Source organism: Nesoenas mayeri, assembly GCF_963082525.1.
Source record: "Nesoenas mayeri genome assembly, chromosome: 2".
NCBI classification, from domain to species: Eukaryota; Metazoa; Chordata; class Aves; order Columbiformes; family Columbidae; genus Nesoenas; species Nesoenas mayeri.
The window spans coordinates 157,142,951-157,156,944 of NC_137543.1; the positions used below are offsets into that span (position 1 = coordinate 157,142,951).

Here is a 13,994-nt window from a genome sequence, read left to right on the forward strand (position 1 = left end):
AACAGAACTTCAGGGTGATGCTTCATGTTTGATTCTGCATCAAGAAAAAAGCATCTGCTAAATACCAGCTATCCTGCACAAAACAGTGATCGAACTGCTTTTACAGTAATGAAAATTCGGTGGCTTATATCTGTTTAATCAATGCAATAGTTATTAAATAATAATAATAATAACTTCTGGAGGCCACAGCTTTCAGTGTGTTGGAACATGTGGTGCAAATTAGCTGCTGAAGCTCCCTGATGTGACAGGACTCTGCAAGGATAAATCACAGGGAAACATTTGTAAAGTTGTGAGTGTTATTCAGTAATAAACTGTCCTCTCTTGAAAGGAGAACGTTGGGCTTCCTGATGTTCTTTGCAGTCAATCTGTTGGTAGGAGTTAAGGATGGCAGGTTAATGCTGTCTCTGCAGTGTCATCTTCTGCTTTTCTGGAGGTGTCAGGAACATAATTAGCTGTCAGGAATTAAAAATTAAAAAAAAGGTTCAGAGGAGCAAAGGATGTGGTTTTCTTGGCAAGAAGAGTCTCCTCCTCTTACGTCCTCTGGATCTGGACTGGAAGGACTCCAGACACCAGTCCTCTTTCATGACTGGTTTTTGCAAGACCTGGCTCAGCTAATGAGACATCAGCCACAAACCCTTATCTAGATGACTCTCTAAAACCAGCTGGTCTTTCGCTACTGATGGATTCTTTTGTGTTGAGCAGAAGCAGATGACTCCCAGCATCAAACGCAGTTTCACCAATATTCAGTGAACTGGGGTAAGATACAGCGATTTACTACTTGCAGAAGCGCCTGGAAACGTGTCACGGTGTGTTTGTGGAAGCAGATTCCATCGAAATGGCTTTCTGAACAGGGTGCTGGGTATCTGGGGGGTGTGCAGGGACTGGGGTAGTGATGCTCTCAGCCAAAGCTGCCCGTGCTTCGAGGAACAGGTTGCAGCTCTGCCTTGCTTTAACAACTGAGAACAAGCAGCTTCCCAGTGCCATAGTTACTTGTTAAAAGGAGAAAACAGCTCATCATTTATTTTCAGAAATGAGGTCAAAACAACGCAGCTGGGGAGGGAAGTGACGGGCACGGTGGGTTGGTAATGAGATACAAAGCCCTTCCCTGCGAGGTTCAATCCAGCTTCAGTCAGCAGCGACTGAAATCTTTTATCATTTGACAGTTGTTCACCATGGCCTTTGCGGTGCTGGCTTTGCTCCCCGGCATCTGAGTCAGGACTTGCACAACCAGCACCCTGCCCGGGGCGGCCCACGGACCTGCCTGGGGGACAGGGTGGGGGAGCAGGGGGACGCCCGCTCCTCTGGCCGGGATCACGCTTGTCCTGTGAAGAGGCCTCCTGTTCTTCAAAAGGTTTGAGGCTGAACACTCTTCATGTTTGGAAGCCGTGAACTGCGTCTGTTTCCAGCTGTGTGGGGTGGAGGTCAGAGCTGTCAGCACTGGAGCAGCTCTGCCAGCGCCATTGCAGCAGCCTCACTGGGCCTGACTGGTGGAGCCGTCCCTTTCCCAGGAGGTCTGGTCCTGCCCTCCGTTCCCTCCTCTCAGCCTCCTGTGAAGCCGCTCTCCATGTCTGCCCCTGTGTGCACACATTCTTGAGGGTTTAAAGCCTTAAATAAAAGGGCAGAGGTGTGTTCTGTACACTTCCTTTCCTTCACCATTGTAGAATTACAGAAAACAATAGGGCAGACAATCAGATCCCTGCCCACAGGCTGGTCTGTAATGCAGAGCTGTTTCTAGGAATGGGTGTAGCCTTCTTACTGATCCACCTAGGGAAGGAGATGCTGAGGTCAGATATTTAAAGCCTGTCCATGCTTTTCTTCTCTGGCGTGTTAACTGGTCAGAATTGTTCCCGCTTTTTCCTCTTGCAGTATATTAACATTCATATTGTAGACTTTGTCTGCATCTCTTATGTCCAGGCTTTCAGATGTTGTGTTGTCCTTGTCAAAGAGGTAGCGAACTTCAAGGCAGGGCCTTGGCAAATGTGCATCCCTGAAGATGCACAGAGCTTTTGCACCATGTAGTGGAAGCACCAAGCGCTCCATTTGCCTTTATGCGGTTTTTATGGCCACTGGATTTGCCTGGCTTCTGCAGTTTGAAGCCTGCTGGTCCTCCGGGTTTGTCGCTTTGCTGTCTGTATGTGAACAGACATGGCTCAGCCTCCCCAAGTCTCAGGACTGAAGTGATGGCTGTGAAATCCCTACCTGGCATTAGAGCATTGAGTGGGAAATGAGGGTAGTTGGAGTGTGAACTGCCTGTCCACAGCTGACTCTGATGTGCTGGAGTGAGACCAGAGTCCCCAGGGACTTGGGGAGACACCTGCAAAAGGATGAGAATTGGGGTAAAGGGGGAAAGGCAGAATGAAAGGGCAAAGGTGGATCTGCTTAATAGATCACGTTTCCCACTGCGGGAGGTGTCTGGCATGAAGGTGTCCCCTGCTCCAAAGAGTGCTGTTTGGGCACTCGCTCTCAACACGCTGAGTCCTTGTGGCTCCTACCGCTTTCACACGCTTCCCTGCAGGATGATAACTCCGAGGAGCAGAGCAAGCCAGGAATGTGACTGCTGTCATGTGCTGGGGGCACACTGTCACAGCAACCGGGAACGGGCCCTGGGGCCAAGCTGGGCTTGGGTGACAGGGGAGGGGAAGGATTTCCTGGAGAGAAAAACTGCCTGGAAAATGTAAGTGTGCTCTGCCAAAGGGCACTGGTGCTCCTGCCTGCCAGGCGCTCGCGGCACCGCTGAGCTGGCTGCTGAGGGGACGCTGCAGCCGCAACCCGCGGTACAGCCGGCAAAAGAAGCCGCTCCCTGTGCAGGTGTTCTGGTGAGGGCACAAGGGGATGAGGAAGGTTTAGATCAGCTTGCAAACAGAAGGCGAAGCAACTAGAAAAAAGGAAATGTGTGAGGAATTCCTCAAATTTCCTTTAATAGCGTCAGTCTCCAGTGGACTTGAAGTGGAGCGTTAGATTTGATATTTTTAGCGGGAAGCACAGAGAGGAGATGCGTGGTCTGCAGAAGGAGGAGACAGACCAAGAGCCAAGGAAGCATATGTGGATGAGAAGGCACGAGCCAACCTTGCGTCATGTAGTTGACACAGAAATATCAGAAATGTGTGTGGTAAATATAAACACTTGACAGTAGAGATGTAAAATCAGACCAGGTGTTGGTTGATCCAGTGCAGTGGAGTTTAGTCCCTTCCCATGAGTATGAATTTTACTCTTGGGCAGGTGAGAATAATAAGATGATGGAATTTAAGCGGAGCTCCAGAACAGCAGGATCATTAAATATCCCAGGGTGAGCAATGGTTCATGTCATGGGAGTGATATTTATCCAGGTATGTGTTTAAAGTTCCCTTTATGCTCCTGTTAACAAATCAGGGATTTACTTCTGGCTGAACTCTTCCTTCAAGCAGACGGGACTGCGCGCTCATGGCCCAGCATGCTGGCTGGCTGTGTTTGACTTGCACAATTACGGCAACACCAGCATCTAAAACTTTGTCGATGTACATTTTAGTACACCTTGGGTAGCCTCTTGGGGTACCTCCTGGCTCCTCCCTGCAGTTTTGAGGTACAGATGTGATAATGCTGTTCTTCAGCCTCATTTCATTGGTGGGTATCATGACAGTCCTTATGTTACTGGTAGGAGTGTGCCGAATCACAGCGAGAGGACGGGGCTTCATTTGATTTTAATCTCACCCAGCTTCTGTGCTCGGAGAAGAAAACAGGATGGTAACTGATTCTTCATATATGGGAAGCATGGACTTGCCAGTGGTAGATAAGTACACCCCAATTCAGGGCATATTTTAAGTCTTCTGATATAGCTGTGGTTTCAGCATATGGTTGTGCAGCTGCCGCTGCCCCTTTTTTCTCCCTTGTGCCCTCAGCCAGACCCCAGATGGACAACTCTGTTCACAGCAACTAGAAGAACTTGGGCTGTAGTTTTCTACACGCCTCGAGTGGTACAAACCAGCAGTGACACTGTACAAAGGGATTCCACTCCCTTCCCACCCCCTTTCTCGCTGCCCTCGTACTCGTGCCAGGACGAGTGTTTGTTCTGCATTGGGAAACCATTCCAAATTCAAACTAACCTGAAGGACAGAGACAGGGGGTTAGTTGTAATCTACATCACTTTGAGATCTAGTTGTGAAAGGCAGAAGAAAGCTGGTGTTGTTTGGGTTATTTCGTGGTTGGTGTCTAGAGAAAGCAGCCGTTTACTGCACTGATGTTCAGATAAAAGCGTGATCCAATACCAGTGAAGGAAATGGAAATTATGCTACCAAGCGGCATAAGGAGCAGGAGCAGACCCATAGCAATTTATTTTCAATCAAACAAGAGCCATGAAGTCATTAGCTATTTCTTGAGAAGGCTTTGGTAGGTGTGCTGGAGAGCACCGTGTCATCTCTGCTGCGCCATATGCGCACAAAAGATTAATTCCCAGGTTAGCGAGATAAGAATGATGATGAGACAGAAGCCTGAGTCAGACACAGCGGGGAGAGGCGAACGCCACGGGCTGAAGCAGAGCCGGGACTCCTGCTGAATTTTGAAAAGAGCTGGAATGAGGGCGATTTTTTGTTCCTTTATTAAGAGAAGAACAGAGGGTTTGAAAAACATGAATTTCAGAAGCAGAGAAATTGCAAATCACTGCTTCGCTCTCTAGCTACAGCTTTCCCAAGGATTCGGAGGACTTCGCAAATATTTAATTACTCTCACCTCAGTGCCCCTGTAAGCATTGCAGAAAATAAACAGAAGTAAATTGTGCTGCGAGACTCACGGTCCCGTCATAACTCTGATGCCTTTGCTGGCACCTCTAGAGCTATTTTCTTCATTGTAAGAGTAGGGAACTGCGGTTAATATCATCTGAGAAATGAAATTGCTATTCTGAACCTCTGCCGGGTGCAGCCCAAACTCTCTCTACAGGACGTTCCCCAGCCCCGCACGCGTACGCTGTAAATGGGTATCCCGGTGCTTTCTATGCGCATTGATATTCCGTCAGTCAGTTACACAGAGAGTAGATGTACCGTGCAGATGAAATCACCCGTAATGATTTCAGTGGGGTTCTGCAGGCTCGGATTTAGACTGTTCTTTTCCTTAACTTGGGACACTAATGACATATTTGTGTTGGGTTTTTCGGTGGGTTTTGTTGTTGGTTGGTTTTGTTTTGAGTTTCCACAGGGTATTCTTCTGTTTTAGCAGAAATAAGGTACATGGTTAAGGCACTGATTTAGAGCAAGCAAGCTCAGAAAATCTTTGCCTCAGTTCCCTCATTTTACATTTACGATGGATGAGCATTTTATAAATCTTAGGAGCAGCAACAACTCCCTCCATTCTGCAACTGCCCCCCCCAACCCCAGCAGCTGCTTTTGAAACGCTGACATTTAACGCAGTGATTGAGATCTGTAAGTGTGAAATTAAGCCTTAGAACAAGCAAGTAATTACTTCTAAACTTGTCTTTATACACTGTGCATAAAACATTCCCCCTCCTGCCTTTATGCCCTTAATTTTCCTCCTCTTTGCCTGTTGAAATGTAAACCTTTCAGGTCAGGGCCTGTGTTATCTTTTATGTTTGTGAAGCACATTGCACACAGTGGCAAAACGCAAACGATGACGACAACTGCGGTTTGGAAGTTTAGCTGTGCAAAAGCAGAGGAGAGCGTGGGGACAGAAAGCCATTACCACAGCCTCTAGCAGAGCGACAGAGTGACGGACAGACAGACAGGGCTGGACACTGAAGTGTCACCAAAGGCAGTTTGCAGCTTTCGGGGATGGCAGGAGAGCATTCAGCCCAGCTGGGCTCAAACCAGCAGAGCTGTTAAATTTTTGCTTTAGCAAACAGGCGTCTTGGCTAAAACAGAAAACAAAAGTTATTTGGTGAAAGGCTCTGAGCACGAAGCGCAGGCGGCAGTGCCAGGTGTGTGTGAATGCTGCAGGCATTGTTCCTCCGGCAGCTGGCCCTGACCAGCACGTACCCGGCGACCATGTGAACCTCTGCCATGTGATGCCGCGCTGTGCCGGCCAACGTGCCGATACGGGCCGGGGACTCGGAGGAGACTGTTCTTTCAGCAGCTACCGGGATGTCGATAAACGCCAACTGCTGCACGTGGCTTATTTGCATGGATCTGCTTACGCTCGTCAGTCATCTGGTTCGGGTCGGGAAAAGAAACTCGGGGTTTGCACGGATGTCGCGTGTCTTTCAAGCGTGGTTTGAATGAAGAGGGGTGATTGATTTTCATTTTAGCAGCTTTTTAGATGGTATCGTAGTACTGCACCGTTAGCGTTTGTTATAACCCGCAGTTACCCCCAGGCAGCAGCTGTTGAATGTCATATCCCATTTTCGGCAGGTCTGGCTTTGTGTCCAGCAGGAGCCCTTTGGAAGGTGCCACCCTTCAGCCTCCTCTGGCTCTGCCCTCAGTGGCAGCATTGAAAGTTTGCCAGACGATTCAGAAAGTGAAACATGGATATTTGCAAGCTGCTCGAGCCCATGCTCTGCGGGAGCGGGTGCACGGGACGATAAACCAGTCTTGGCTCACCTGTGCATCTCCTAGAGACGCACACCCAAACCTCCTCCCTCTGCTTCTTGTGGTTCTGCATGACGTTTTCCCATCGTGGTGGTACCTGCTGAGGTTAATATTTGACTCCTCTCATTGGCACTTGAGCTGGCAAGGTGCACATTGCCTGTTTTCTGACATAGAAAACACATGGCTTGTCTGGTGAACTCTTGGTGCTGAGTCTCCTAATATAATTAACATACCAAGCTAATTGCTTGTGCCTGGCTCAGGCAGCTATTCAGTAGCTACCTCAACCAGGACCTCTTCATTTATCACCTGTCAGGCTGTCAAACAGCAGTGGAAACTACATTTGGCTGTCTCAAAAACAAAACAAACCCCAAACCAACAAAAAAAGAGCCATTCTTTGCCATCAAGTTCATGACTGATATTCATTTCTTTGCTATGAATGATTTGCCCGTGGTATTCTCTCCAGTATTTGCAAGACAAAGGAGAAGGGGTGGCAGAAAATTGGAGTTAGAAGCCAGGTGGGGACCTTTCTGCCAGTAAGAACTAGACAAATCCCATTGAGAGGGATGCTCTGTGCGGGGTTTCTGCTCTCTGCTTGCTGTATTTGGATCCCATGCATTTGTTGCTTTAAAAGCAACAAATTCATAATTATATACATCTCTGGATCCTATATAGTGCTTCCTGCAGCTTTCCTATCGCCCAGGTTCACAGCCCTTGGCAGCCACCTCTCTCCTGACCATCGAGTCAGCTCACGTATTCCAATAGAAATTTGGAAGCCTGTGGCCGGGAGCCTGTCACACACATCAGCCAGATGACAACTGCTCCGGTACCATCTCCAGAGCCTCGCAGTGCGCTTCCAAAAGGCAAAACAACACAAAATCGAGACCCGCAAAGCCGGAGGCAGGAGGTGCAGCCTGCTCGCGGTTGGAAAAGCTCCTCTTAGGACATGAAACACTATTTCAGTTCTGTTTGATAAGCCACGCTGACATAACGTGCCAAGCCTCTGCAGATTTTTCCAGTACATTTGACACACGTGAGATAACTAATGTCCAGTTCTGGGCAGGGTGGGAGAGAACCTGTCTGATGAGCGGCCTTGAGACCTTCAGAAAGAAAAACTTCTCCAAACGTTACTAATTAAACACTTCAGAAGCTCCTGACTTTCTCGGTTTTACGAGGAAAAGCTGTTACATTGAAGATCCCACAGATGGTTGTTCAGGCACATAAAGAAACCATGAGCAGAGGAGGATGGGCTGAGTCCTGGAAACTGATACGGCTTTGCCCGGGGTTTTACAAAGCGAAATAGCTTCTCAAGCACGTGTTGGTGCTTTCAGGTTCAGCTGTTTCTGTGGCCGAGCCCACTAAGGAGTGGTTTCCTCTGCTATGTTTGAACTAAAGAAATTTGACTTTTACTGCAAAAATATACATTTCCCTGCGAAACTTGTCAGAGAGCACAACATTTTTAATGACTTAAAGGGTGTATTTTACTCTTCCTATTATTAATTAAAAAATCCGAAAGATGTTTTTGGCAACAAGTAAACTTCCCATTGAATGCTGTACCAGCTACATGACAAACCACGGGGCTGCTTCAATAGGACCGAAACAAATTTGCTTTATAATGCAGGGAGGAGAGATGCTGCTCAGGCGGAACCTGGGGGCTTAGATGGGGAACTGGAAGGCCTGGCCATTATAGGAGCGATGGTATGGGCTATATGGTTGCAGATACAGGCTATATGTTCAACAGTAGAAGCTGTAGTTTTTGTAGGGTGGGAGGTATCCTGAACTGGTGTGTAAGTGAAAATGCTAGATACAGCAGGACATTTCTTAGGCAGTATCTAGCATAGTTTTTGGTACAATAACTCTTAAGATCGCTTTTCAGGCTTAATTTTATTTATATTTTTTTAACTTCCAACACTTGGTGTCAATATCCCCGGTTCTATTTGAACAGCAACAGCGAGCAGCCATTTACCTGCTTCTGGCTTCACAGTTTTACCACCATTAAGTGGCATTAAACTTAATTTCACGTAATTTGCATCAATTTGCTCGCATGTCATAATTAGCATAGTATTGTGTCTGAAGAGTGAATCAGCTTAATGAACAGCCGGCTCAACTCAGATTCACTTGTGCTGCCGACTGCTTAAAATTCAGCGGCCGCAGCCAGTCGCCTTCTCTGTTCTCTGCCAGCCCAAGAATGGAAATGAAAGGACAGTGTTGTCCTGGGGAGGAACCAGACAAAAAGTGTCACAAAGCGCCCCACTGCACATGGAAATTCCTTTTTTGGTGTTTTTTTTCTGTGAAGTTTCAGTCTAAATGGTAAATGAACATGTCCCTATGGAAAGCTATTTTAGCAACAGCTTTATGTGTTAGCAATGGCATTATCTGCTCGATTAAGTACAGGACGAGAGAATCACAGAATCACAGAATCGACTGGGTTGGAAAAGACCTCAGAGATCATTGAGTCCAACCCTTGGTCCAACTCTAGTCTGTTTACTAGATCATGGCACTAAGTGCCATGTCCAACCTGAAGTGTGTTTCCTAGGAAGAGTTAAAATGCAAAAGTGATTTATTTTTCATGGCCAGTAACTCTCACCAGTTTTAGCAACTTCATCTTAAACGCATAAATACAAAAATACAGTTTGAGAGCAGCCTTTGGGCCCTCAGGAGGGGACTGTGACTCTATTCCAAACCACCTGGAGCTGCCTTTTGTCCAGGAGCATCAGCACGTCCCTGAAATCCCCAGCAGCAGCATCTGTGGGCAGGTGACTCAAAGGTTTACGGGGTCTGGGGCTGTTTTCCTTTCTGGAAAAGGGCTGATAGAACAGGGCGGCTTTGGCAGGAATCGCTGGGCTGTGAGCATCCTTCCTCCCACAGACCACCAGATGCATCCTGCCAGGTCAGGCATGAAATGCAGGTGACAGAACTAATGGTGGGTGTCACCCGGGGGATGCAGGAAATTTAGGAGGTCAGTCACCCTTCTTCCCGTGGGAGCACACGGCTGACAACGTAGCGCTTCATCCTTTCCTGTTATGTATCTGCAAAGGGCTGGTTTGGATCTGAATGCCCAAGTAGGTGGGTGGAGAAATGAATTCTGTGCAAAATAAGGGCTTTATTTAGAAGAAATAATTGCAAATACCTAGAGAAACAAGCAAAGATAACAACATCATTTTTGCATGTTTGTGAGCAGCTAAATACCAGTTAGTGTTGCATGCTAACTGGGCCAGAGCTGAGGGCTCTGCTGGAGCAGCAGCACTGTCTTGGGGCTCTTGCATCCAACAGAATAGAATCATAGAATCATTTCAATTGGAAGAGACCCTCAGGATCGAGTCCAACCATAACCTAAACTAACCCTAGCACTAAAGCACGTCCCTAGGAACCTCGTCTAAACACGAGGAGATGTGCGGGCAGATCCAGCTGAAGCAGAAAGGAATCAGAATGAAGCAAAATTCTTGGACTGTTCAAGAACTGGACAGGGATGATCAATAGGAAACTGGACAAAACCTTGTGTTAGCCAGTGACACAGTAACTGATCTGCTAGATTCTTTCTAAAAATCTTGGTTTATATTATGGAAAAGAGAAGAGCAATTTAGTTTCCTAACATGAAAATATCACATTTCATTATGCATGTCATTGTCTGATGAAATAAACATTAGCATAAGAGATAGTTACTTGCCATATCAGTTCATCTTGTTAGCAGAACGAGTAGAGTCTGCAGCCAATCTCAAAGGTTGTTTCTTGTCCAAAATCCTTGGTACTACTGGGTTTTTTCAGGTTCATTATAGGAGACTCTAGAATTGTTGGCTAGTTGTCGCTGCTTAATTGTTTTATGCGAACTTTCTCCAAAATAAAATGCTTTCAGCCATGGGATAGAGCTGTATCTTGTCTCTTCAATTGACATATTTCATAGTAGAACAGGTCAGCTACTGCACATATATATAACTATATATTTACACCAATGCTGCCTATTTAGACAGTAGTCCAATAGGATTAACGTTAATACAAAGTTATGTCACTTCTGAATTGATTTTGGTCTAGGGATGTGTTACAGATTTCATTCTGCTATGTGGTGGGCTTTTATAAAACTCTTTGTAAGGATGTTGAGCTCTATCAGAGCAGCCAAAAGTCTTTTGTTTTAATAGTCATAAAAATATTTAACATTTCCTGTGGGGTTATTCCTTCAGTCTCAGTATTGTACAAATGTAAATAACATGGATGCCACAATAATGCTATGAGGTTGGCTTTTAAATACCAAAGACTGAAAAGCTTAATTACATAATTAAACCCAATTCCCTGCAAAAATGATGACATTTTTCCCTCTACTTCTGTGCAGAAACTGAGCCACAGAAAAACTGAATCTCAAATGTGTGCTAGGGTGTGTGTGTCTCAGGTTGAGCACTTGATGTTTTAACTGTTGAAACAGACGGTTCTGCTCCCAGGGAAGTTGCTGGAGTCACAGATGCTCATCGTCCATACAAACCCGAGCCAAGTGGCCAAGGTTGGCATCCAAAAGGAGACTCAGCAGTAGTGAATGTTCTTATAAAATGGAAACCACGCTGTCTGTCCTGGCTGTGCTGCTCCACATCTACAGTGAGGTGGCAACAGCTTTCACAGGGTGTAAGAGATGTTATTCCCTTGGTCTCCTTTGGTCCACATCTCCCGTGTCCTAGAGATGTCCTCCACACGTGGCAGGCCAGCCTTGGTAGGACGGTGTGGTTTCCTTACGTCTGGTAAAAGCTCTTCTGGTAGAGCTTGTTGATGCTGGAAATGGGTTTTGTAGACTTGCTGAATACATCAGCACACAATGAATTCATCCCAGCAGCAGGACTTTAAGATCTAATGGTGGTTTTGTCCCTTTTAGTGGTTTTACATTGGCATCGATTACAGCTGCCATCCACCTCAAACCCCAGTCTGAGTGCTCAGGAAACATTTGTACATCCATAAAAACGCAGAGGAGCATCTTCCCCAGAACTGTTTACCTAAATTTCTCTGTAAGCACAAACTGCACAGGCACGTTAGGTGGTGTTTTAATCTTTCAGGATGTGGAACAATCTCCAGTCCCACTGAAATCAGCAGAAGTTGAGGACATTCAAAGTACAGGCGTTATTCTTCTTGCCTCACCCCGTGAAGCAGCATTTTATCTGCCCACAACAGCCAGTCTCCAGTGGATCTGTGGTTATTGCTGCAGGTCACTGAATGAAATGGAATTAAAGTCCCTGGAGGGGAGCTGCAGTTCTGGAAAAGGACTGAGCAGGGGGTCCTTTTTGTCTCCAGCAAAGCTAAACTTTTTCAGTGAGAGTTAGGATTTTATTTTAAAGAAATAAATACATTACACTGCACCACTTCAAATAAAACACATTAAAGCCTATTGTGTTGCAGGTTTCTGGATGAGCTATTCTGTTCTCTTAAGTCTCTTCATATATAAAAGCCATCAAGAAAGGTCGTTTTTTATTAAGAATGATAGCTAAACAGTTACCTAAATTCCTCATTGATTCTGTTATTTATAAGATATGGTAACTCTTCCCCAGATAAGTCAGGAATCATAGTTTCTTCATAGATTCCCTTCCTGAGCTGCTGGATTTCTAGTCTTGTGCATCTAGCAACTTAGTCATTGCTGCGTTTTATTCTTACTCGCCATCAATACAAAGTTTTCTTTGAAGATTCCGTCCATGAGGTAAAATGAGATGTTGAAAGGTAATGAGTGTAAAGGGAGTTGTACAAATGCACTTTACCCCGGGTTGCAAGGAAGGGCCCGTGGAGGCTGCGCGTCCACCGATGGAAAGTTTGAATGGAACAAAAACCTCTGGTGGAGCTTTGAAAGCTCACACCGAGGAGATGAGCTGGACTTGTCATGAAGGTGCATTATCGTGTTCTCAAACTCTTGTCTGAATGGCTTGGGATTTTATGCATGTTAAATGCTGACTTATCTGCTCCCTTTCAATGGACTTGAGTCCCCTCTGGACTAACTGATCACCTGCACAAATATCTGGAAGTGCAAGTGAATCAAATTCAGAGATCATAGAGGTGCCTGCAGCCCACTTAAAAACACGTAGCTCTGTTCAGCCTCTAAGTTTTTATGCATTTAGGTCTGTCCTGATTTATGTTGGCATGAGAGAGCCATCCTTTGTTCGCTGACGTACATATAGATATAACAAGAAACACAGATGTTGTAACTTGGAGTTTTCTAGTTGGATGTGGATGCCTGCTGGTTCTTAAATGGAAAATAAATATGGCTTAAACCATCTGTTTGATCACAATTCAGAACTGCCCTGCGAATGTAACCTAAAATACAGCTGGGATAGATAACGTGTCAAATACAAACAGGATGCTCGCAAGAGAAAGGATCTGCTGCTGATACTGATTTTCAGCAAAAGATGTGAAAAAACTTTCTCCTCAAAGGCCACCAAAACCAATTCTAGTTTGTATAAAGGCATTGCCAGGAGCCTTCTAGAAAGCAGAGTGAGGCTCATGGGAATTATGCAGTTTCTTTTCGCCTCTGCTCCTAATTTTATTCTAACTGCTGGCTGAGATACTGGTAAAATAATGAAAAAGAAGAAAAAGCAACCATTAAAGCTCTTGAGCAGTTTGCCATGAGACAGAGGTAATCCTGGGACTCACAGGACTATTAAAATTATAACAATAAAGTAAAATCAGCACTGAGGATCATTTTAGAAATCAGCCATCAGACAGGAGGTTAATACAACACAAACCTCCAGCGCTCTGGCCTTGCCGCTCTGCTTCCCTCTAAATGGATCAGAAAGTTCAACCAGCTGAACAATAAGAGTTTTAACAGCAACGCAGAGCAATTCCCTTTCATAAACGAGGAGGTGAGATACGCACTTTTAGCCTGGGGAAATGTGATAAAAAATAACAGTTTCACTGTAAAGCTGAGATTTCCGTCAGCTTTTCTTCTGAGCTGATCTTGGGTAATTATTCTCGTTTGCAGCCTCTGGCCTCTCCTCTTCTCCATCTACCCCAACGCAAGTGACCAAGCAGCCCACGTTTCCTCTGGAATCCTATAAACATGAGCCCGAGAGACCAGAAACACGGATTCACTGTTCTTCACCTCCGGACACAGGGCAGAGGTTTTCTTTGCCTCCGTCTCAAAGCGCAGCCAAGCCTCCCGTCATGGCTCCAGCTCCCTGTGCTACCTCAAAACCAGTAAGTAAAGCACGTGTCCAGTTTGCCACTGGGAAACGTGCTGCGTGTTAACTGAGTCTTGTGTTACAACCCATGGGCGAGAGCGTGTGTGTCCGCACGGTGGAACAGAATGTGAACAGCATCACGGGCTTTTACTGCAGACTTGTCCCAGCTTCTCCCAGTAGTCAGCTCACGAGGCACTGGGAACCCAAAGGTGGGAGCTCCCCTGCTGATTTACCCAAATAGCAACTCATTTTTGTGCTATTCCTAAGTGGGTTTTGCAGTGGCTACAGATCCCAGCGTACACTGCTGCGATGCCACTTCGGAGAAGGATAAAAATTTATTTAGGATTGTCTTTTC

The 13,994-nt window shown here is 45.9% G+C and overlaps 1 protein-coding gene across 3 annotated transcripts in view; it reads left to right on the top strand.

Moving 5' to 3' along the window:
* The window catches only part of PRKAG2 (protein kinase AMP-activated non-catalytic subunit gamma 2), a gene marked incomplete at both ends in the record, with an annotated part of 223,964 nt that overhangs the window by 137,878 nt on the left and 72,092 nt on the right, over positions 1-13,994 (top strand). For all 3 annotated transcript variants that reach the window (XM_080338959.1, XM_080338960.1, XM_080338961.1), the window contains one exon: positions 13,441-13,655. In XM_080338959.1, the coding sequence (XP_080195085.1) occupies positions 13,441-13,655 (215 nt within the window). The remainder of the gene's footprint in view (positions 1-13,440; positions 13,656-13,994) is intronic.